This window comes from Perissodus microlepis, chromosome 12, assembly GCF_051167445.1.
Source record: "Perissodus microlepis isolate ML-2025 ecotype Zambia chromosome 12, ASM5116744v1, whole genome shotgun sequence".
Lineage (NCBI taxonomy): Eukaryota > Metazoa > Chordata > Actinopteri > Cichliformes > Cichlidae > Perissodus > Perissodus microlepis.
In genome coordinates this window covers 15,877,232-15,902,164 of record NC_140472.1, presented here as the reverse complement: position 1 = coordinate 15,902,164, position 24,933 = coordinate 15,877,232, and the positions used below count along the sequence as shown (strand labels likewise).

General features: G+C 39.0%; 2 protein-coding genes across 2 annotated transcripts; both read right to left on the bottom strand.

Annotated features, from left to right (window-relative positions):
* Nucleotides 1-915: 915 nt before the first annotated feature.
* Nucleotides 916-4,018, bottom strand: LOC146376009 (arrestin domain-containing protein 3-like). The gene is made up of 6 exons (XM_084946749.1): nucleotides 3,665-4,018; nucleotides 2,837-2,894; nucleotides 2,571-2,718; nucleotides 2,183-2,279; nucleotides 1,843-2,099; nucleotides 916-1,673 (listed from the first exon to the last, which is right to left on the bottom strand). Exons 1-6 carry the CDS (start codon nucleotides 3,906-3,908, stop codon nucleotides 1,311-1,313), a joined length of 1,167 nt encoding a protein of 388 aa, XP_084802875.1. The 5' UTR covers nucleotides 3,909-4,018; the 3' UTR covers nucleotides 916-1,310.
* Nucleotides 4,019-15,922: 11,904 nt separating this feature from the next.
* LOC146376008 (aquaporin-3-like) lies at nucleotides 15,923-22,103 on the bottom strand. Its single transcript, XM_084946954.1, has 6 exons — nucleotides 21,883-22,103; nucleotides 19,345-19,471; nucleotides 19,055-19,192; nucleotides 18,845-18,960; nucleotides 18,521-18,738; nucleotides 15,923-18,414 (listed from the first exon to the last, which is right to left on the bottom strand). The coding sequence occupies exons 1-6, from the start codon at nucleotides 21,988-21,990 to the stop codon at nucleotides 18,210-18,212; spliced, it is 912 nt and encodes a 303-aa protein (XP_084803080.1). The 5' UTR covers nucleotides 21,991-22,103; the 3' UTR covers nucleotides 15,923-18,209.
* Nucleotides 22,104-24,933: the final 2,830 nt, after the last annotated feature.

Below are 24,933 nucleotides of genomic sequence, written 5' to 3'. Positions count from 1 at the left end.
TTTTCTTTCCCTCTTTCTTTCTCCCCTTTCTTTCCCCCAGTCAAGTCTGTCCCGTATTCAGCAAGTGAAAATACAATAAACAATAAAAGGTGAATCAAATAGACCATTACGGCAAGGCTGGGATGGTCAATTTGGTAAAGTAAATCCGTTGGGCATCTTTCTTCGCCTTTAGACAATAATTCTGATGGCAAAAGAGCCAAACAGGACAGGCAAAAAATAAAATAAAATAAAATAAACATAAAGGTCATGACCATAGGTGAGAGTGGAGATATTAATCGGCCAGTAAATCTAGAGCCTCGCTTTTACGCTCTGCTTTTTCTTTCTCTTCTCTTTGATCTCTCCCCTCCCTCTTCCCTCTCCCCTCTACCTTCACCTAAGGATCATGGCCTCAGACTCGGAAGTGCTAATTCTCACACTGGAATGGCTGCCAACCACCTTGCGAGCTGGGGGCCACCACTTGATAAACAGAACCACATCATCTGTGAAATACAGAGACGAGATTCTGAGACTATACAAGTTGCTGTCAAGTGGCCTTTTGCCACTTGCCGACTGTATCTAGTCTAGGCTTAATTATTCTTTCAAAATGTATAATCACCTCCTGCTGTTCTGATACTACTTGTCTCTGTATAGAATTGAACATTTTAAGATAAAATCAGGTTTACAAAAATCGAGTTTCAAAATAAAAAGTAGATAAATAACATGATTAAAAAACAAGCAAAGATTACAATGATGACTAAAAAAGTTATTTAAAAAAGAAAGAAAGAAAAGAAAAGTATAAAACCCTTGGGATAAATTTGTGAAAGAAGAAAATATAATAATAAAATTATAATGAATGAGATAAAAATACATATACATACATATGCTTTATTAGAGGTGATTGACGACTGCAACTTAGCTATACAGTGTTCCCTTGTTTATCGTGGGAGTTACATTCTAAAAATAACAAAATAATAAGTGAAATCCGAAAAGTAGCAAACTTTATTTTTATTGATGTTTTAAGGCTGTAAAATCTCTCACTACACACTTTATACACTTTTCTCAGACAGGCATGAACATCTTCACACTTTTCTCTCCTGTTTAAACACCCTCAAAGTTCAAATCTTCGTAGAAAAATAAGCCTGGTATTATAGAATGAAACCAACGAATTGCTTTGTGCTCTTGTTTCAACACCCACCTAAGCCACACACATGCTTTTGTATCTCACTTCTGATTTTCAGAACTTTCACTACCCTGTTTAACAGGTACCTGGCCCTTATTGTTAATCTTTAGCCTATTCACTTAATCCAGTTCAACTTGCACAATCACTCATTCTAATGCTGGTAAATGGAAGTAAATAATGGAGATGGTTCTCCCTGCAGAATAGCTGGTTGATGCATTGAATCCACTGTGAAAGCTGGAGCTGAGAACCCCGGTGAAGTAGCACCTTGAGGCAACTGGTTATAATTGCCTCCTTTTATGTCATCATCCTGAGGGGGATCGGGGATGGGGTATTGGCAAGCACCTGAGGCTGTAGGTACAGCATGTACCTTGTAACTGGTGGCCTTGGCTGCCCCACCCTCCCCCACAGATTGTCCTAAAGCCTCATCGGGCCATATGGGAGCAAGTCTGGAAGGAAGGATGACCAGTGGAAACGTCACTTCTGGGTCAAAGGCAAAACTAATGTCCAGATACACCTGGGAAACATTCAGAAATGGAAAAAAAATGTTTAAATAAAGATTGTTATCCGTTATAGATACTGAGTTAAGACACATATTTCCTGTTGCTTATTTACCCATTATAGTTTACAAATGAAGGAGTTTCATTGCTAAGATATCATGATATCACTATGAAATTGTTTCATACCTTGACATAATATTCAACTGAGATAATATCACAGTTATGGAGAGTGGGGGCAATGTCACCAGGAATCTTAATTTTGCAGGACACAGTTTGCTCTGAGTTTGGACTGATAGTGTCCCCAACCATTTTGCACAGAGTCTTGAAGGTGGGATTAGTATGTTTCTTGCAGCTGTACACTATTTTCTGTTGAAGTTTGAATTTGGGTCTCATTTCCTTGGAAGAGGAGTTGCATATTTTGGCAACAACAGATAAAGTTTCTCCTGTCAAAAACAAATCATAGCAATAAACTGCATTTTTTTAAAAATCTATCAGCATTTGTCTTTTCATGTTGCAGATATTTTACCTGGAGAACAAACACCTCTGTTAATAGTGGCAGACATCTGGACCTGTCCCCTGGAGCGACCACCCATGTTTTTACTCACTGAACCAGATTGCGGATGCTGTAATAGAACATGCAGATAAAGATTTTCGCAGGGCAACTTAATTCCTCAAATGACCAAATTGCAGAAGAATCTACTTCCTTTTTTTTGTAAACTTAAGACCAGATCCTGGTAAACATCATAAACACAGAACTCCCTGTGTTAAAACTGGCGACTCCTAATGAAACATATGAAACTGTAACAGGACATTCAGGTTTTTAAATCATATAAGATTTTGTCTTATATATTTTTCATTTAGCATTTACAACACACGCTCTAAATATTTATAACATATATCAAGGCAGTGTTTACCATCATTTGGACAGTGTGTGGACTGGACCTGGACATAAACTTGATATCTTTTTGTGCATCAGAGGACCAATGCCAGCTCCTAGCTATCTTTGCTTCCATGATGTAGGAAATTCTTCCATTTTTCCCCTGGAAGGATGAAGGCATGTCACTGTAGCAAAAAAATAAAATAAAAACAGTGGAGATTGTATTAAAATAATGTCATAACTATGCAAAAGGAAACTGTTATGACACCATATTAATCTTTGAGGCTAGACATCTCCACTTACCAGTCTGGAAGTTTAAATGCGAAGAATAAACTGTTGACCCCTTGGGGAAGTACAGTGCCTGCAAGACAAGGTTGCTTAACTTTTCCTACACAGAGCAAGAGTGATATATTTACAATTTACTACTTTTCATTTAATTCAGACCATCAAAATGTGCTGTTTACTTCATGTCTGGTACACTGTTGAATCGGTTACTTCTTTCTATTGTCCATCACTTTTGTGATCATGATCACATCATGACTTATGTTATTGCTTTAATAGATATAGATAATAGTTTTTGTTTGTTTTTTAATCTGTCAATAACTACAAAAGACTATTAACTTAAATTTAAAAAAAAAAAATGCACACCTTTTCAAAAACTATCAACTTCACAAACAACTCTTTTTTTTTTAAAGTAAGATTTCTTTAAAAAAAATCTGATAATTCCCACATTGCGTTTATCATTGTTACCTTTACACATTATCCCCTGCTTCACTCTAAAGCAGGGGTGTCAAACTCAAATACACGGTGGGCCAAAATTCAAAACTGGAACACAGTCGCGGGCTAACATTAATATTTATTGAAAAAAAAATCTTCCTCTAGATATAAGAATGAATCTTTTCTTATGGACTCAAACAAGTTTTGCTGAAAAACTGAATATGGAACAAGCAAAGCTTAATACTAAACAATATATATATTAGCTGTATAATACCAGTAGGCCAGCTCTAATAGTAATTCGGTATGGCTTCCCGCGGGCCAGAGTTTGACACCTATGCTCTAAAGCCTCAAAATTCCCATCCGACACATTTAATTTCAAAATAACTCTGAGTTTAAAATACTTAAACCACTTACCTTTAGGATTTTTTTCAACTACATAGCTCTTCACTTTGAAATATCTCCTCTGCGCAAAGTATTTTGTGTCGCCGTCTGACCACTGCGCGAAAGCGTCTCCTTTGATTTTCAGAGAAACGCTCTTGACTTTGACGTCTTTTGTCAGTCTGAAAATCACTGCGCCTACAATAATATCTCCTGGAGAGACAGTATCATCTTCGTTGGTCGCTGTGTAAATCACATTAAAGTCCTTTATCGGAGACATTTTAGATCTGAGTGAAATGAGTTGCGTTTCCCGTCACTGATAAACGGATCTGAATGGTGTGATTGGAGGCTCCTCCCTGTGAGTGACACCGTAATTTTGGACTGTAGCCAACACTAAAAGGTTTGGGACATTTATTACATTTATATATGATGATCGGCATAATGAATAACCACAGTTAAGGTGACTGAATGCTGATGAATATCACAATAACTCTTGTAATCTTGTAATTCATATAATTCTCATTTAAATTGTTTATCGGTAACATTTAAAGACTGAACCAGTTAGTGGTGTTTCTACCACCGTATGTTTCTGCCAAAATTATAATATAATTATATAATATTTATACAATAAAATATATATTATATTTTTATACATTAATACTGTTGCAGTTAAAGCAGGTGGAAAATAACCAAAGAGTATGTTTAATAGTCAGTAAAACCTTATAATTTTATCATCCTTCCATAGGCAAATTGGTTGTTTCTGTTGTTGGGCTGCTTATTCAACAAAGTTGATGAGAACATTATAGAGCTGACAAGAGTTTATATCAGGCTCTGTTGCTTATAAGTCAGAAAATACGCAAATGGGAGGAAATGTTGCACTTTTGTTACACCCATAAAATCAGCAGTTTATGTATTTGTGTGTGGTTTCATTTATTCATCTATTTTCTTTCTTCCTCTTCTTCTTCTTTTTTAATTTTTACATTTGTAGGATGAGGCGTGCTTGTGTGTGGGTTGGTTGTTGAAGTCATACCTCTTTTTGTAACTCTGACCAAGTGTGTGGTTGGAAACTCCTAACTCTTTTTGTACCTCTGTATGGTGGGAAACTTGTAGACTGCTCATGCGATGAGATTTCAGAAACTGTTCTTGTTTTGTTTCCTGTGTTAGTGTTTTCTTTTTTTTTTAAGTGGCTCAACAAAGGCTTTCATGAAGTGTAGTACCACTAAAACCAGTTCACAAGTCAGTGATGTCCTATCAGTCACAGCCCCGTTAAGTTAAAGTAAAAACGTTTTTTATTATTTAAAAAAAACAAAACAAAACTTTGCTGTCAAAAACTGTACTTCCACCAAATTCAGTTCTCTCACCCACAGTTTCCTGATCACAAAACAGCTCTTTGAAATAAAAGTTTTGTTGTCAGCTTGTAGGTTAAAGCTTAGATATGTTTCTGGGCTCTAAGTATAGGTTCTGTAGTCAGCAGAAAACTTTCAGAGTGGATTTCTAAGGTGATTATTTGCTAAAAAGCCAGACCAGGCCAAGTTGGTGTGTGGATGTGTGGTTTTTAACTGTGGTTTACTTGTAATCACCCTGCCTATTGTAAGTGTTTAGGGTTTTTTTGTAAACATTACAATCTTGTTAATGCCATTGTTCTTCTAATTCAATATTTGAATTAAAACTGCTTTATTTTTCTGAAATCAAAGAGGATACCAATCCTCATTTTTTTCAAATTTTTGTGGTTATTTTATCAAATCAGTTAATCTAATACTACACTGTAGTATAAGACACAAATTAGCACAAAGGTAGTTCAACTTCAGGGTCCCCAGTCTGTACAGTTAGGAAGCATAAACCATTGCAAATTAAAAAAAAAAAAAATACCGGAGAGGCAACAATAAGAAAACCCACAAAAAGGTAATGGCAGAGACCATTGTTCTATCTCCTTTTCACTCCAGATGGATAATTCTCTTGTTTGGATTTTAGCCACTTTGCTTTTTGATGCCTGCAGGTAGTCCAGCTCCTCCGGGATCATATATGTGCTAGGTCATTGTATGAGGACATCTGCACAGGTCCACCAACGTAGCAGCAGCCCTCATTTTGACTAGAGACTGGCCCACCAGGTATTATAGGAAAAACCATAAAGCCTTTGAATGAAAACAAACGCTGTTGTCACAGTGATGTACACTGTCTTGTTGGTATATATGTATCAGTCTAATAAACCTACACCATCCTCCCTATTCTGGTATTCTAAACAGTAGAAACCCAAAGACTGCTTGGTCGAGTTAACCTCCTGAACTATCTACAACACATGGTGGATACCTGAAATTAAGATAGAGAAGACTAGAGGTGAGACATTATCATTACTGAATATTAAAAAATAATAAATGACAGATTTAGATATATTTTCATAAACTATTCATTTACCACATCAATAAACAGCATGGCAGGGCAAAATATTTTTTCCAACATGGCAACCTTTAAAAAGTGAAAGGAGACAGAAAGACAGGTGAGAAAGAATAAAACTTAATTGACTTTTTGATGGCATTTTACACACAGTACTGGTACAGTATCTAGAAAATGTGGGAAAATACTGGCACCATATACAGTACTTACTTCTGAAGAAATTATGATGGGACAATGAAAAAAATTACTATGTACAATAATGATTTCTATACATTTTACATAACAAACATTTGTTGTAAGATTCAGATAATTATTTATTAAAAGCGAGACATTTTAAACGAGAATAAGAAAGAAAAGTATTTCTTTGTGCCCCCTTTCCCTGTTAATGCCCTACGTGGCTCCCTGGCAAAACTTTGCTAGACCCGCCCCTGCACAGTTACCAGCTGTCAGCTACATAGAAAAGGATCCTGGTGTTATTTGTCTCTCAGAAACAGTTCATAACTTCCCTTCAACTTATTAATGTCACCTAAAAGGTAAACCTGTTTCTCCATCACCTGTTCAGCTCTGATGATTCAGTAAGGACATCTCCTGGTTTCATCTTCATGTTTCCCTCTCACCAGATAACCAAACCGACATCATGACCAGCAGCTTTTTTACGGCTGTGGCTCCAGCAAACATCAGCTGATACTAGAAATGAATATTAAATAAATTCTAACAACAGCTGATCAAGCTTAAACGTGCTGCTGTTGTTTAACCTCCACTGCTTTCTTCTTTCTGGCGCAAAGTGGGCGATAAACAAACAAGAGAGAAAAGCCGATCAGCTGATCATTGATCAGTTTCATGATTGAAATAACAACAGGGGAGAGAGGGGGAGAGAATGAAAGAAGAGGCAGCTGCAGCATAAAGACACAGAATAAATCCAGTTTTGTGTCTTTTTCATTCTAGCTGAAGTACGGGACAAATCGCGTTCCTTTTCAGCTCAACACGAATATTTTCTCTGAATACGAGACGATTCCGTTTTTTACGGGACAGTAGGAAACTAATTAACCTTAATAAACCTTAATAAAATAAATTTCAACATCAGTAACATCATAGCACCCGCCCAGCTGTATATAAACTCCGTCATGCTAGCTAGTACGCAGTACGAGTTATTGTAACTGACTGTAAAAAGTCAGCACAACGAAAATAAACTCAACATAAACTTGGTTTATATCTGACCCAGATAGACTGCAGGTCATAACTTCTCACCTGAAGTTCAGTTCCCCTGACACTCGGACCGACACCGGCGGCCGCCTCGGGTCTCTCCTCCTCCTGCCTCACCTTTCCGTCATCCACCTGCCAGCATGTTGCATCTGCTGGCCTTCACCACTTGCTAATGTTACTCAAGCTGTGAAAGCTCCGCAATAGCCACCACCAAACAATTGAGTTATTTTTACACATCTCCCAGCATCTGGCCAATCCACCACCTTTCAGTGTTTATACCATTACGAAAAAAAAAAGAAAGAAAAAAAAACCCATCGGCCCATAAAAATGAAAAATCACCATCGGTATGCCCGATGGCCAGTCCAGCTATGGTTGTAATATTAACCTATGTCAATGTAGGAAATTCAGAAAAAGACTATGAAGATGAAAATAAAGATCCTTATGGATGACCCAGCTTAGAACAGTGAGCTGGTGGGAGAGAATACATGAGAGAATACATGAGTGGCCAGGGATGGGAATTAATAAGAATTTAGAGATTCCGATTCCATTACTAATATCACTTATCGATTCAGTTCCTTATAGATTCTCTTATCAGTTGTCATTAGGTTCTCATTGGCACTGTTTTGAGAGTCACCGCCATTGCTAAGCAGCAATAACAACATTACATTTATGCAAATTAATTGCATGCTGTCGGTCAAATGTTTGTTGAGGTATTTCCCCTCTTTGTTAATTACTCTGTGGAAAAAGTAATTTGCTATACTAGTGATTACATTATTTACATGCCAGATGTGAGGAGATGTGGACACCGAGATACTTAAAGGACCAAACCCTCTCCACTGGAGCTCCATTGATGATAATAGTCTTGTAGTCTCTGTGCTGACTCCTTCTGAAGTCCACCACCAGCACCTTGGCCTTGCTGACATTCAGCTGGAGGTGGTTATCCTGGCACCACGATCCCAGATTCCTCACATCCTCCATGTAGGCCATCTCATCGTTGTTGGAGATGGCCTACATTCAGCTGGAGGTGGTTATCCTGGCACCACGATCCCAGATTCCTCACATCCTCCATGTAGGCCATCTCATCGTTGTTGGAGATGGCGCCCAACACCACTGTGTCGTCAACAATCTTCACAATGGTATTGGAGCCATGGATGGTCACACAATCTGAAGTATAGAGGGAGTAGAGGAGTGGCGAGAATACAGACCCCTGTGCCGCTCCCGTGTTGATGGTGGTGTTGTCGGAGATGCACCTCACCACCTAAGTTGTGCCAGTGAGGAAGTCCAACACCCATGCACACAGATGGCTGTTGAGTCCTAGATCCCTCAGCTTTGTGAACAGTCTACCAGGCACTATTGTGTTGAACACTGAACTGCAATCAACAAACAGCAGCCTCATATAGTTACCCTGTTTCCTGTCCACATGGCTGAGTGGTGTGCAGGACATGGGCGATGGCGTCCCCTGTGGATCTGTTGGGTCGGTAGGTTAACTGGAGTGGATCTGTGGTGTTTGGGATGGAGGAGGAGATGATGTGCTTCAACATCCTCTCGAACAACTTCATTATCACCAATAGTAGGCACTTTGTAGGCACTCATATCGGCAGTGCCGGTCCCGGCGTTCACTGCAGCGCAGATTGATCTGTCTCATGGTTTCTGATTTGGGAACGTCATGACTCTCGCAGTGGGGATGATCTCCTAACGATCTGCTAACGAAGCTTACTGCTACTTCCGTAAACTTGTTGATGTCAGCTGTGCATGCTCTGAACATGTCCCAGTCTAAGTCGTTGAGCACGTCCTGTAGCATAGCTTCTGATTGGACAGACTACAGGGAGTGCAGAATTATTAGGCAAGTTGTATTTTTGAGGAATAATTTTATTATTGAACAACAACCATGTTCTCAATGAACCCAAAAAACTCATTAATATCAAAGCTGAATGTTTTTGGAAGTAGTTTTTAGTTTGTTTTTAGTTTTAGCTATTTTAGGGGGATATCTGTGTGTGCAGGTGACTATTACTGTGCATAATTATTAGGCAACTTAACAAAAAACAAATATATACCCATTTCAATCATTTATTTTTACCAGTGAAACCAATATAACATCTCCACATTCACAAATATACATTTCTGACATTCAAAAACAAAACAAAAACAAATCAGCGACCAATATAGCCACCTTTCTTTGCAAGGACACTCAAAAGCCTGCCATCCATGGATTCTGTCAGTGTTTTGATCTGTTCACCATCAACATTGCGTGCAGCAGCAACCACAGCCTCCCAGACACTGTTCAGAGAGGTGTACTGTTTTCCCTCCTTGTAAATCTCACATTTGATGATGGACCACAGGTTCTCAATGGGGTTCAGATCAGGTGAACAAGGAGGCCATGTCATTAGTTTTTCTTCTTTTATACCCTTTCTTGCCAGCCACACTGTGGAGTACTTGGACGCGTGTGATGGAGCATTGTCCTGCATGAAAATCATGTTTTTCTTGAAGGATGCAGACTTCTTCCTGTACCACTGCTTGAAGAAGGTGTCTTCCAGAAACTGGCAGTAGGACTGGGAGTTGAGCTTGACTCCATCCTCAACCCGAAAAGGCCCCACAAGCTCATCTTTGATGATACCAGCCCAAACCAGTACTCCACCTCCACCTTGCTGGCGTCTGAGTCAGACTGGAGCTCTCTGCCCTTTACCAATCCAGCCACGGGCCCATCCATCTGGCCCATCAAGACTCACTCTCATTTCATCAGTCCATAAAACCTTAGAAAAATCAGCCTTGAGATATTTCTTGGCCCAGTTTTGACGTTTCAGCTTGTGTGTCTTGTTCAGTGGTGGTCGTCTTTCAGCCTTTCTTACCTTGGCCATGTCTCTGAGTATTGCACACCTTGTGCTTTTGGGCACTCCAGTGATGTTGCAGCTCTGAAATATGGCCAAACTGGTGGCAAGTGGCATCTTGGCAGCTGCACGCTTGACTTTTCTCAGTTCATGGGCAGTTATTTTGCGCCTTGGTTTTTCCACACGCTTCTTGCGACCCTGTTGACTATTTTGAATGAAACGCTTGATTGTTCGATGATCACGCTTCAGAAGCTTTGCAATTTTGAGACTTTGCATCCCTCTGCAAGATATCTCACTATTTTGGACTTTTCTGAGCCTGTCAAGTCCTTCTTTTGACCCATTTTGCCAAAGGAAAGGAAGTTGCCTAATAATTATGCACACCTGATATAGGGTGTTGATGTCATTAGACCACACCCCTTCTCATTACAGAGATGCACATCACCTAATATGCTTAATTGGTAGTAGGCTTTCGAGCCTATACAGCTTGGAGTAAGACAACATGCATGAAGAGGATGATGTGGACAAAATACTCATTTGCCTAATAATTCTGCACTCCCTGTAGTGTTTCACCTCTCTCGTGGTTACTTCATCCCTACGTATGTTTTGTTTATACTGAGGAAGATGGCATTGTGGTCAGACTTTCCAGAAAGCATCGTAGCCCTGCTTGTATAGCCTGTAGCAATGGTCCAAGATTCTATCCCCCCTCGTCGGACATGTGACATGTTGGTAAAAGTTTGGCATGACTTGTCCGAGGTTTGCTTTGTTGAAGTTTCCTGCTACAATGAGGGCTGCTCACGGGTCATTGCTTTGAAACAGTTCAATTTTTTGCAGTTTGTACAAAGCCATACCTGTGTCGGCTTGGGGTGGGATGTAGACAACCGTGGCAATTACCAAGGTGAACTCACTGGTCAGGTAAAAAGGGCGACACTTAATGCTTAGGTATTCCAGATGGGACGAGAAGCCACTGGAGAGAGTAGAAATGCTCCTGGCGTCACACCACTTTCTGTTTACCATGGGACACACTCCTCCACCTTTTGGTGTTTGTTTGACTTGATCTCGCTCACAGAGAATGAATCCGATGAACTTACGGGACGGTGGGGGTCAGCCATGTCTCAGTGATGCACAGAATGTTGCAATTGTACGAACGCCAGTGTCGGGTTTAAAAGTGTCCAAGATTACATCTGCAACCTTGTTATCGATGTTGAGTGAGCTGCTGTAGTAGACTATAAAACTAGAAGATTTTAAGAAGTAAACAAAGCAATAAATAAGTAAACAACTAAAAAGGTGCCTAGTCTGAGCGGAGCAGTCAGTAAGGTGTCTGGAAGTGGCCGCTCCATCTTGTCATTTGTAAGGGAGGTTGCAGCCTGCAGCTTACTACCTATTGAAGCTAAGGTTCTGGCTGCTAGGCTCGCCGTTTACTCAGGTTTCTCTCTGGGTTCCTGGTTAGCTAAGTGTTAGCATGCTGTCTTTGCAGATGCTTGCAAGGAATCAAAGTTGTTTTAGCAGCATAATGTCATTGTTTCAGTTTTCCACTTTTCCATTTATCTTGTCCTTTTGTGCCATGCATATTAATGTCCATATCCACACTCTAGATTGTGCTATTTTTCCTCCTCAAACTGAAAGCAGCAGATTATAGCTGAAGTGCAAGAACCATTAAATGGTATCGATAGGTTAAGGAACTGAACCACTGGGAACTTTTTTTTCTACTAGTTCTCAATTCCCAACTAAATGAGTGGCCCTTACAGATATCTTGGTGGCTTTCATTATCACTCTGGACTTTGAACTGAGTATCTATCTGGGTAATGCCTGAATGTGGAGTTACAAGAAGAGGACCCATGAATTCTGCAGATTAAGGGAATTCACCATTGCTTGGGATCAAAAACAAAGTTTATGCAGACAAAACAACTCAGAGAAAATAAAAATTTGCCTACCGGATGTACTACATGATGCCTTACACGTAATTTTTATTTTTACAGTTGACCTCTTTCTGTGTTTGTGGCTTCATACAGTTTCCAACCACTCTGTGCAAAAGTTACTCTCTGTTTAGTGTTGCTATTGCATCACTAAACAGAGAGTAACCGTTGTAACCTAACCCACCAGTAACTTTTGTTTTATGTTACAGTGAAGGTTTTAGTTTTATTTCATTGTTGCACATTAAAAATAGATTAAAAAGAATGCATACCCATAAACATGTCAAAGTTAGTCAGATGATGTGCAAAGCATAAAAGCAGATTTTATTCACATGGTACAACTTTGAGTGCTCCAAAATATTTCTCTGTAAAGGCTTTTTAAAATTATGTCTATCAGTCACACACATGGTGTCAGGTTTCGTGAAGTTGAGTGTGAGAACCCAAACACAGACATGCAGGTAAACTGAAAGTGAGCCTTTATGTGGCTGGAGACTAGGAGGTGGAAATAAACAAAACATAAATACAAAAGGAAAATTAGAAACACAAACTGACTGGAACCCAAAATGAGAATAACACTGAGACCAGGAAACACAAAGGAAGAAAGGACAATCGAGACCCGGACTCTAGACACCGACCTGATGCAGGAAGAGAAAAACGAACACGAAACCTCAAATAACATAGTAGGGGATTAACAGGAAATAAAAAAATGTAATAACACAAAGAAAGCAAAGATAATTAATACAATCTACAAACAAGTCAATTGCTCAAAGTCGAAACAATTCATTAATATGATTACAAATATCCGAAAACACAAAACACTGGGTCAAAGTTAAACCACACTCTTATCACTTTGTGTCAGACATTTTAAAAGTGCTTTCTAAACACACTGAAAATTAATAAGGCATTTTGATGTTTCCACATATTTGATTAACTAAAAGACAGAAAACTGAATCCATTTTCCCAGTGATAGCTTTACATAATAAATGTGTGAGTCACATTTCACAGGACCAGATACATAAAGCTTAGTAAAAGCCTCCAAACCTTCAGCCAATTAGTACATGCATGGAATGAAAGATTTTATTCCACACCACATATATATTGAATCCCATGAGATTTCTCTCAAAAACACTCAGACACTTTAAAACATTGCTGAACTTTCTCTACAAACACAACAAAACCTTTGCTTTGTTTTCTATACACCTGTTGCCATCTACTGGTGGAAAAGTAAATGTATTTATACTGAAAGAGGTAAAAACTTTACACTAATTGTTCATTCAATCCCTTACATAGACAAACATCGACATACATTAACTGGTACGTCTATTAAATAAACGACTCTATCACTCCCTTTTGCTAACAGCTTTGTGATATACCCTGGGGCAAATATTTTTTAGAACCTTAACACAACATTGTACCAAAGCAAACATTCTGTGTGTGAGTGAGTGTGTCTCTGTGTGTGTTTGTGTGTGTAGGAGGAGCACACACACACACACACACACACACACACACACACACACACACAGAGAATAGGAAATGTCAGTAACACCATTTCAGCTTTTGATCAGCACCATGGACAGCAACTGCAGCCAGTTTTCAAGGGAGCGGACACATTTATTTTAACTTAAGCTATAATCTCATATTAGCTGAGAACTGTTTGAGTTTGTATGTCTATAAGCATGGAAAAAGAGAGAGAGAACCCCAATAACCACAGGTCCTCACAAACTGAGTAGACAGGGCCACTGTACAAAACAAGAACATTCATTTATAGAATTAATTATTTATCAATCATTTCCAGTGGTCCAGCTTTTTCATACACTCATATTACATATGATTACACATTTTAAACATAACTGATAATAAGGTTTAAGTCTTTTTTAAAAGCACAAACTACTCACCATCAGAACTTCATCTTTCAGGCTTTTAGCTAATATCAAAAGTCCCAATGTTATTCTCTGCTCTCCTTACCCATTTGCAGTGCTATAATTTTACTTTGCACAACATCATTTAAATGCCCCTATTGAAATACTCGATAAGACACTTGTTGAAAAATATATTGTTCTGTAGTTGACATCAACGAGTTTTCATGGATTTTCCATCTTCCCAGCATGTCTTCCCATCAAAACTTTTTAGTAAAGGCAGTGGAGTCTGAAATAACTGAGAAATATTTACAGCTAAAACTCAGTTCATTAAAAATTGTATACTGCATGAATAAAGTTGAGCTGTGAATCACTAGGTAGAATTATGACTCATATATACTTATATAAGATTATTAAATAATAATCTTTCTGCCTTCAGCAACATAGCATATGTAAGCTGCACAGTTGGGAGGGCATGTTTGACAACTGGGCTATTCCTACTTTCTCTCAGTTGTGCACCACCCCGAGTACATTGTTGAAGCTTGCATTAATGATGGATTAAGCAAACCAGATCAAGCTTTTAGGAATCTGTGTAAAGGAATGGGCTCAGCCCACCCAAAAAAAATGCAGAAAGTAAATGGGTTTTTTTGTTTCTGTTCCACCAGTTAACAAGCAGAAGACGCACATGCTTTGTTATCTAACCGATGCTGCATGTAGCGGCAGACTCTCAGGAGTGTGCTCTCTCATAATAAAAACAAAAGAAACTTTCAGTCGGGGCATGTTTAAAGTTTCATATTTATATCACCATGTCCCCTCAGGTTCCAGGTATTAAACACCAATTATACAGAAGTGGAAAAAAGAAAATAGCAGCATGGTCTATACAGCAACACTAATTTGTATGTGTACATGCCTATGAAATATGAACCAAATGAATTCCCATGCAGTTGCATAACAAATACAGTTTATGCATATAACGGTTTTACTGAATCCACCTGGACGCAAACTATAACTAGCGAGCCACTTTATGATGGAAAGCATGTGTGCACAGTCACAATGTTGGTAAGTGCTGTTTGTATCACAGTTTTAAAGGACCATGTGGTTTTTTCAAGTCACGTACCGTATATCCTGCTGCCACTAAACTTAAACAGTTTAAAAAATTTAAAAAGTGTTGCATGTACTAGAATAGATAAGACCTATTGCACTTGTATTAGTTGTTATTCATTCTAATACACTGTTTTTCAGTTTTACTACGGTACCTTTGCTGAAATTTGAAGCATTTATTTCATGTTTTTCAATTATTAGTTTAGCATCCTGTCTGGAATCAGGTTGTGATCTACCTCATCCTAGGTACTAATATCATTCAAGTTGGTAAATACTTGAATATGTTGGCCAACTAACTGTAACCTTTCCATGTTCCCATTTAGTGCTAAACAGGGAGTGAAGTGTGTTTAAACCTGTTTCTCCAATTGCTTCATATAATGGGAATTGACACTGAAAGGGAAGTGCAGATAGACACATTTCCATTTGTTTACTGTAATGTAATCCATTGTTAATATAAATATTTTTATCTTAAAGATGTCGTGCTAACCTCCAAGTGTCCTCAGGTTGTTAAATCATGAATATAAACAAGAATCAACCAATATAATCATTAAATAAACAACAGGTATTGTAAGAAGTGGGGGGGTCTGTGGGCTTGCTGATAATTCCTTTAAAACAATCATTACATTTATAAATACATTATAAGGGCAACATTTCTGTGGTAACACAAAGGTTTAAATGTTCACGCAGTGCACTTCGGATATTAACATCTGTCATTAAAGAGGAAATAAATGACATGGTACGAACAGCTTTGTTGGACAGAAAACTGTATTCGTGTTTAAGAGGGACTTTCCAGGGTAATCTCGTCCAAACATGCAGGGTGACCCTGCATGTTTGGACGAGATACAGGTGCACCTGCAGGGTGGCTGTCAGTGTGATCCAGTGGGTTCGTCCATTTACTTTCAACAGGCCTTAGCATGCTAAGCATGCAGGTCACCATGCATGCTTAGCATGCTAAGGCCTGTTGAAAGTAAATGGACGAACCCACTGGATCACACTGACAGCCAGAATACTTTCTCTGCAAGAACAGATTTGCCCTCATTTTCTCTCCTCTCCCTTACACTTGGATAAAAACTGGGTATCCACATATCTTGTTGATAAATGGCAAGTAAATGCAAATTCTTAAAAGGCAAAGAATAAGAAAAACAAAGATGGCAAATAACTGAGTATTCATACGCTATTACAAGCATTTGATTTATTTTCTGACTTGTTTTGTACAAATGTTGTAATTAAAATAAAACTGAAAAGAAATCTTCGAGACTCTCTTGCGCTCACTTGTCACCCACATTTTTGACTAAAAATAGATCTGCAGTGCAAACGTATCTAGGAGCACACGAGTGAATAACAAGTATGACATCACTGGGTCCAGGCAGCCCCCAGTCCTAGTCGCAACAACAGCAGTGAAGATGATGTCATTGTTTAACGATGAGCTCGTGCACACACACACAGCTAGAGGCAAAGAGGTGGAGCCGTTGCCGAGACGGTGAGCTCGGGTGAGTGGAAACAAAACGGCAGCTCTTGTTCGAGTAATCACCCTTAAAATCTTTACTGGCAAAAAGCTTGCGGAAGTCTTTCATCAAGCCACCGGTTCAACAAGCTCCAACATGAAGAAAAACGAACGTTGTAAAAGCTCACATCCACCGTTTTTTGTTTTACACCGCGAAAATATGCAGTAAAGCTACAGCAGGTACATTAAACATATGCAGATAAGCTTCATCTGATGCGATGTTCAAATTAAGCATCTTGGTGTCGGCAGCCATCCTAATTTCAGTGACACCTTTAACAAGTAGGGGCGAGTCCAAAGGGATGCAAAGGGTGTATTACTAGATCATATTACATTTCAAAGCTTTAGTAACATTATTTTCCAGATTTTGATTCAAAACTGTCACCCTGTAATCGCAGTTGTACCAGTCAAATGAGCTTGCAAAGAAAAGCGTCTGGACTTCTTTAAGTTGCTTGAAGACGTTTCACCTCTCATCCGAGAAGCTTCTTCAGTTCTAAGGTCAAATGGTGGAGAGTCCCAGATTTAAACCTAGTGGGAGTATCCCCCCACAGAGGGACAAAAGGACCCCCTGATGATCCTCTAATCGCCTGAGCCAAGGTGTGAAACTGGGTGTGGGTCCCAGTCAGCCAGGGTTTCGGGTGAGCTCATTGTGAAACCTGGCCCCACCTTATCATGAGAATTCCTGAGGTCAGATGGCCCAGGATGTGAGTGGGCGTTAAGGCGTCTGGGGAGGGAACTCAAAACTGGATTATAGATGGCAGACAGTTGGTGTCGTAAACCACCGCCTCTGTTCAAAGATGGTCGCTCACAGTGGACATAGATGGCTTCTTTCACTCCTCTTTCAAACCATCTGTCCCCTCTGTCCAAAATGTGAACATTGGCATCCTCGAAAGAGTGTCCTTTATCCATTTGTGACAAACATGAGAAAGCAGTGTCAAGCTGCACAACCAACAGTAAACAGCACTAAAAAAAAAAAAAACAGAACTTTATTTTATAAATGCAAAAGTATTTCCCCTTATCCTACTTACAAAATATTCACTCTCCAATCTGGTACACCTCAGTGAATACACCCATATTTAAGACATTAAAGACCATATGGAATATGTTTCTGCACATAGAATATAAATGTTGTTTCAAGCATGAAATTAAAAGTACTTGATAGTGTTGAATGACTTTCAAATCATTTTTTCAGGGAAAAAAGTTCAGTTTTAAAATCATAGCACCTCTAGCTGGTTTCAGAGAAAAGGTGGCGGTGGCAGATTATAATCTCACCACAATCTGTCAACACCTGAGAACACAGCTAACACAGTCTGCACTAAAATATGTTGCTGACTGTTATGAACTTTAAACGAAATGTACTTTATTCTTTTCAAGGAGATTAACATTGAAATAGGCTAAAAAAAAAAGCACAAAGAAGCACAGAAACTAATAGACAAAGGTCTGTCTGAATAATATATATATATATATACACACACACACACACACACACTACCTATCTTAAAAATTAAAAAAAAAAAACATTAAACATAAAGTAGTGTAAAAACTGAAGTTTTATAGAGAATGAAATACAAAATCATCTCATAAAAGAATTAATGTAATTCTGTGTTTCTGAATTTGCTTTTCTACTCACACAGTCATTTTTCAAAACTCTGATACAGTAACATGACCTGATAACTATCTGGGGAAAAATCCAAACAGACAGAGATAGCTTGAGAAAAATGGCAGGAAATAAACATGCTGCTGTTATACTGTGCATTCCAAAATGCAGTGACTAGCTGTATTTCTGCAAGACCCTCAGTAAATTTCTTTGGTAGCCTCTTTAGAGTTGTTTGAGGAAGCAACATTGGCAAGTTGGAGGTTCTCCTGGACTGTCCCCTGTTTCTTGTCACGTGCTTCTCCCTCTGTGTGGAAACCAACCATCAACTGGTAAATCACTACGCCAAGAATGGAACCAAGGAATGGGACAAAAATAGGGACCAGGAACCAGCAGTCTCTAGCCCTGCGGGGAGACAGGATCTCACTTATTGCCAGATAAAAAGGGTTAACAAACAGAGAGCAGTGGAAGAGCAATGTGAAGGAAAAATGCATAAAATCTGTCTACTTACGTGAAAACAGCACCCCCCCACCCAGACATAGAGGTGAAAAGACGTGGTCCAAAGTCTCTGGCAGGATTGACTGCATAGCCAGAATTAAAGCCCATGGACAATCCAATGACAAGAACCACAAATCCCACAGTGAAGGCCTCCAGCCCTTGGGGGATGGGGTTGTTGTGAGGATCCACAATGGCCAGAACACAAACTATGAGCGCTGTTGTGCCAATAATCTGTGTTGAGGAGGGGTACAAGTAAGAAGCAATAATGGGATATATCATTTATTATTTCAGAATTGAAATTATGTGTATGATACATGTTTGAGTTTCAAAAGAGCACCTGATCAAAGAAACCATTGACAAGTGTGAGATGCCTCGCAGGGTAAGTTGAAAATATGCCAGCCGTGTTGTTAATGCTAGTAAAATTAAAACTTCCAGGACGGAGCAACAGAGCATCTAGAGGGATACAAACAATTAAATGTACCATGGATTTTTTTTTCTTTAAAAAAAACAAGATAATTCTGACTCACCACTGGAAGTCTTCACTTACCATAGTACATGCCAAAAATAATAGCAGCACCAAAAAAAGCACCAATTGTCTGAAAGAGGAAGTACATGGGAAACTTTCTCCAGCGCTCTCTTCCAAGCAGACACAAGGCAAAAGTTACTGCTGGGTTGAGATGGCCGCCTGCAAATGCAGATGTTGACATTATGTCAGTGTGTGCAGTCCATAATTACACAAAATTACAGCCTTGCCTAAAGTAAAGCCACACACACAAACACACACACGCACACCCATAGCTGATTATATCATACACTTCCATAAATCTGATTGATTACCTGACACTTGGCCACAGACCAAGATGCCTAACATGGCAGCAAAGCCAAAGGCAAAGTTGACAGTAAGGAACAAGCCATGGGAACCACCGCTCAACACCCGCTGGGCCACAGCGCCACAGCCAAACATCTGAAGAAAGAGTAGAAAAGCAAGTTCAGCTGGATCCTAGTAAGTTACACAACAAAGTACACAACATTATGGTGGTTTCTGTTGTTGAAGCAGTTGATATACTGATATATTGACAGTTATATAATCATAGGTTTGACAAGATCCCAGGAACCAAAGGCTTGCAGCCCCAAACCATGACAGAGCCTGGACAGTATTTTACAGATGGCTGTAGACATTCACATCGGTGCCTACCTACGCTTCCACTCTTACACTTAGACCCTTTCTCATGTGCCGGCTACGGATTTTTAGGCCTGTCACTTATTTTGTCCTCTATTTGACATACACTGCTAGGGCTGTGCGATATGACCAAAATCTCATATCCCGATATAAGAATTCTATTGTCCCGATAACAATATAAATCACAAAAATGTAACATTTTCTGTAAATTCTGTGAATCTCGGGCAGCTCGTCTTGCGGGAAGTGTTTCCTGCTGCGCGTCATGTAGCTGGAGTCAAGTGTTTTAACCGATGCATGAAACTATACATTTTTAGACATAAGTTGTAAAGTCCGCCGTTTTCTTTGTGAGTATTTATTACACGGCGTGCTGCGGGGAAAAGCCTGTTCTAACGTTTGAGTCTAAGGTTTATTTTTTTAGCACCTGGCGGCTCTTTTTTAATTCTCATCCGTAAATAATCTGCTCTTTCACGCGATTCAGTTTATTTTGAAAAGTCTCAACAGGATCTTGAGCTTTATTGTGAAAGGTTTATGTGGAACATAAACAAGCGGACGCGATGCTGTTACCGTTGTTGTTGCTAACCACAACTCATAAAAACAGGCGCTTGTCCTTCCCTAGTGTGGTTATATAAAATATAAGAGAAAGAGAGAACTTTAAGAAATTAATATAGCCACTACAGTGACCATCAAAACGATGAAAAAAATATTGCCGTAAACAGTTTATTTTGTGACACCATGAAACAAACGATAGCGTAAAATGAAACAATAGACGTTTTTATATCGTCATCTGATATATAGCCTATCGTTATATCGAACAGCCCTATACACTGCCCACATGCTCAGATATGACAAGATTTCAGCTCTTAGGGAATCACTTTATCTGTGCAAAAATATTATTTATGCCTGTAAAATTGTGTTCGCAAATGTATTTCTGTGATATGATTCATTTTCATGATTGATTGATTGACTTTTGCACAATACCATTTTCAGCTACCCAATAATGTTATTACTGACGTGTATCCCCTGATGAATAACTGCACCACACCTTCTCCTGTGCCATCAGTAGTCACACCATGTACTTCTCAAACCCAGGCGCATTGAGATTTGGACTTCCATATTACTCCTGTTTATTAAATAATGTGTGACGCTCTAAATGGCTTTTACTTTGAAATGACATAAAAATAAATATTTTATTTCATAAATACCCAATCAGTAATACAAACACCATTCACTAAAGTTTGCATTATGTGATTTATTGCAAATTGCGCCGAATTTAACACTGAAATATGCCACGTCTAATGCCTGATATCTGAGGAGAATTTTTATAAACCTACAACTTCACCGACTCAAGCAGCCGAGGCCACTTTAAGTACTTGTCCAGGTGCATTATATGTAAACTGCCTTGAGCTCGTGTCAAGATGTTTTTATGCCGTGTCAGCCGACAGAAGCAAATAAAATGTTGGGACTTTCACTCTGGGCCTGATGTGGCTATGCGAATGACTGTTAAGAATTCACATAGCCACATCAGGCCGTTCATCTGGTCCTCATCCTGAATGAATAGAGAGAAGAGACCCACCTATTCCTGATTGTAAAAAACATTTATTTTGTTTTATCATTTATTAATGTTGATGTGTTGTTTACAATTTGACTTTGTTTATTGTATTTTTAAAAAAAAGAAACTTAAATGAACTTAACCAAGAGCCAGAAAGAGCAGACAGCCAGCCAGTTTCCTTTTTACACTGAGTTGATGAGATTGCAGTGTTTCATGGTTTTAGTCATATTTCTAATCAGAGATCGGATTATCATGGAAAAACTAAGAAATCCTGCAGCATCGTCATGCGGGGAAAAAACTGTAGCCCAAACTTGGCACAGTAATTTATAAGAATATGGTAAGGATCTGACCGTTAAAGACCATTTACATTCTCCTGTTCAGCTAATCAGAAATCCAGTTGATACACACAGATGTCAGCCTTTAAAAAACAAAACAAAAAAAAGCAGTCCCTCTCTGGATAAATACCGTGTCTCACCTGCCTCTAACCAAGTCTAACCAGGTCCTATCAGTCCTATCCTATCTCAATTCTCTGTTAGTTACCTTTGAAACATGAGTAAAAACTGTGCTTCCATGTATTATTTTATTAATTACTCAGTGCATGTTTACTCTCTCATGCAGAACTACACACACACACACACACACTTACTACAAGGATGAGCGTGCCAAGACACTCTGCTAAGGCTTGACGAAGCAGCAGGTTGCGGATCTGGAACAAGCGGGACAGTTTATCCAGATACTCCTTTTGTCTGCCCATGTCTTCTTGTCACAGGTTGATGACTTTGAGAAATGACACAGAAACGCACACACAGCTTGTAGGGTCTCCTGAGTGCCTGTGAAGCTGAGGAGAGCTCTTAATACATACATAGACCTGGGCTGGGACAGAGGCAATCCTGAACTTGCACCCACCCTCTGTACCACGCCCCACTGTGTGTCGTGATTCACAGTCCTTCACCTTTTTTCTTACAGAGCCACTTTCTCTTCAACTTTCATGCACATACACCAATGGACATAAACACAATTCTTTGCTATAATTTGCCTCTTTTGTAGATGGTGCCAAATTAGAGCAGGATCCTTTATATCATGAGGTAATGACTTTCTTTCCTACTTTACAAATGATATCCAAGAAAGTTGATTCCATTCATCTGCACATGGTGTTTTCTCTGGGAGAAACATTTCCTCACTCTCTGAAATGACTTCTTCAATTTCAGTGGAGTGCAGGTTTCTCCTGAAGTCACTTAAGATTGACCTCATGGCCAGTTGTTAGTCAATAGTGCTAGTTTCGGTCCTTGTGCAATTGTGCTGTTTACGAGGCTGGGGAAACATGCAGTCAGCTGAGACTGAAGAATTCAGTTCAATGAATGATGAAACGTTTCTCCCACGGAAAACGCCACGTGCAGATGAACAGAATCAACTTTCTGGGATTTTTCTTACCAAGTGATTAAGCACACGTCAAGACATTTCGAATAATATTTCATCCTCAACATATTTCCCACATCAATAAAAAATTGTTTAGCAAAACATAACTTAGTTGTATCTTCTAACTTAAACATAGTTTAGCTGCCAGCTCAACAGTTAAGAACTTACCAATGATGCTTCTTCTCTGACCCTCCAAAAGTGTCATAGGTTTTTCAGCTGATTATAAACAACTGTTGGTCAGTTTCCCTGCGCAAATGCTCATCGGTCACTTTACTAGGGATGCCTGTGCAACTGTTCTTTAATGCAAATAATCACACGATCGCAACTCAGTGTATTTAGACATGTAGACATGTTGAAGATGATCTGCTGAAGTTCAAACAGAGCATCAAAATAAGACAATTTCCCGTTTCCTCATCTATTTTCTGTGTATTCATCTTAACAAACCAATCCCCATTTTTTTAAACGAACATAGCCTAAACTGTATAGACTTCAAATACTGGATCTTAAAATATCCATTTAGATAAATGGTCATGTTTTCATATTTTGGATTTGTAAGAGCATGCACACATATCTGTAATTCTCACCTATTTACAACCAGTACCGGATCATTCTCTTTCTGTCTGTCACCTTATTTTGTCTGGCATATTCTTTTGTTCATTCATCATACCTCATTTGTCTGGCTTAAGTGTAGGTGTGAGATTATTTCCACTTAAGACCAGAACTATACCGGTATTAGCATGGATCCGTGTATAGTACTTAACTTGAATTCAACTGAGGACTGCATCATTCCAGTTAGGCATCAAATCATAGATGCTGCACAATAATATTGCACAACATTTAATAATGAATTAAGCGTACTTAATGCCACAACCTTTGTGGTGCAATCAAGAGCAGCTTTTAGTTTTACAGGTTTGTTGGGTCTTCCACGAAAGTGTAACGGCATTTTGGTTTAGTGGAAATGCCGCGCAACTGGATCTAAATTTATATGAAGGTAATAACAGTTTAGCGACAAAATGTAATTAGTCACTAGTGCAGATAAGATTTCTGGTTCCTCTGAAATTGACAGAAATGGTGCTATCAAGTGCTAGCGCACGGATTTCGATAAAAGGATGGGGAACCGTGGCTCAGGGGGTTTGAAAGCGCGTCTATAACCGGAAGGTCGCCGGTTCGATCCCCGGGCTCTCTGTCCTGGTTGTGTCCTTGGGCAAGACACTTCACCTACCGCCTACTGGTGTTGGCCAGAGGGGCCGATGGCGCAATATGTCAGTCTGTCTGTCAGTCTGCCCCAGGGCAGCTGTGGCTACAACTGTAGCTTGCCTCCACCAGTGTGTGAATGTGAGAGTGAATGAATAGTGGCATTGTAAAGCGCTTTGGGTGCCTTGAAAAGCGCTATATAAATCCAATCCATTATTATTATTATTATTATAACGGGGTTGTCTGGCACCGCTGTCTACTATACCCATTTTCTAGTGTTTAGTGGATGGTTGGTTAGATGTCAGTGGCCACTGACAGTCATAAGCAGGCACAGGCGTTATTGTTCAAGACCTTTATAAAAGCTCCTTTTCTGTAAATTTAGAAAAAGGCACAAAATAAACTATTCGCAGAAAGAATTACACGTACAGATTATATCTTGTATAAAGTTAGATGTAGGCTTTAAAAAAAGCATAACTTACTGCTGGTTAGTTTTTGGCTTAGTTTTTTTTACTTTTAAATCTTTTCACTTCAATTTCCCAGCTCAAACCCTACTTAGAAGGCTGTTTTGGAGCCGTATGATTTTAAACAACTTTTCTTGGAAGAGCTTAGTTCAGAAACAGGACAGTAAAACATGAGCTAACTTGCTGAAATGAGAAGTTTTTGCACTGAAATCAGTATTGGGTGGATTAGTAGAAAAGGCACAAAAAGAACTTCCAGATTTTGAAATTCTACACCTTTCTCTGAATAGAACAGATTCATGTTAAAATGAAATAATGTGTACGTAAGAATTCTGTGTACTTACATTAATTATGGTTGTTCAAGCTGCCAGATTTAGTTTTTTTTCTAGAAGCATGATGATTGATGTTGATGTTCTTGGTTTATTTACAGAGTCCAGCTATTAATCTGACATCAACTGGTTATGTATAGCTAATAGTTTTTTACAATGCTAAGTGTATTTGATTACCATGTGTTTGACAATTATGTTATGCTAAAATAAAGTGTGTTTACTTACTCAACCCAGAGCTGTAGTGGTTTGATAAATAAATCATATTTTTTTAACTTTAATCTCACTATATGTGCTTCACAT

Excerpts from the sequence above, each read along its gene's own strand:
- LOC146376009 (XM_084946749.1), bottom strand. The coding sequence starts at position 3,908 with ATGTCTCCGATAAAGGACTTTAATGTGATTTACACAGCGACCAACGAA. Across the intron at positions 2,895-3,664 it reads AGTTGAAAAAAATCCTAAAG|GCACTGTACTTCCCCAAGGG; the intron begins GTAAGTGGTTTA and ends CTTGTCTTGCAG. Across the intron at positions 2,100-2,182 it reads CAGAGGTGTTTGTTCTCCAG|GAGAAACTTTATCTGTTGTT; the intron begins GTAAAATATCTG and ends TGTTTTTGACAG.
- LOC146376008 (XM_084946954.1), bottom strand. The coding sequence starts at position 21,990 with ATGGGCAGACAAAAGGAGTATCTGGATAAACTGTCCCGCTTGTTCCAG. Across the intron at positions 19,193-19,344 it reads GGTCTGTGGCCAAGTGTCAG|GCGGCCATCTCAACCCAGCA; the intron begins GTAATCAATCAG and ends CTGCATTTGCAG. Across the intron at positions 18,415-18,520 it reads TGGGGGGGTGCTGTTTTCAC|GGCTAGAGACTGCTGGTTCC; the intron begins GTAAGTAGACAG and ends GTCTCCCCGCAG.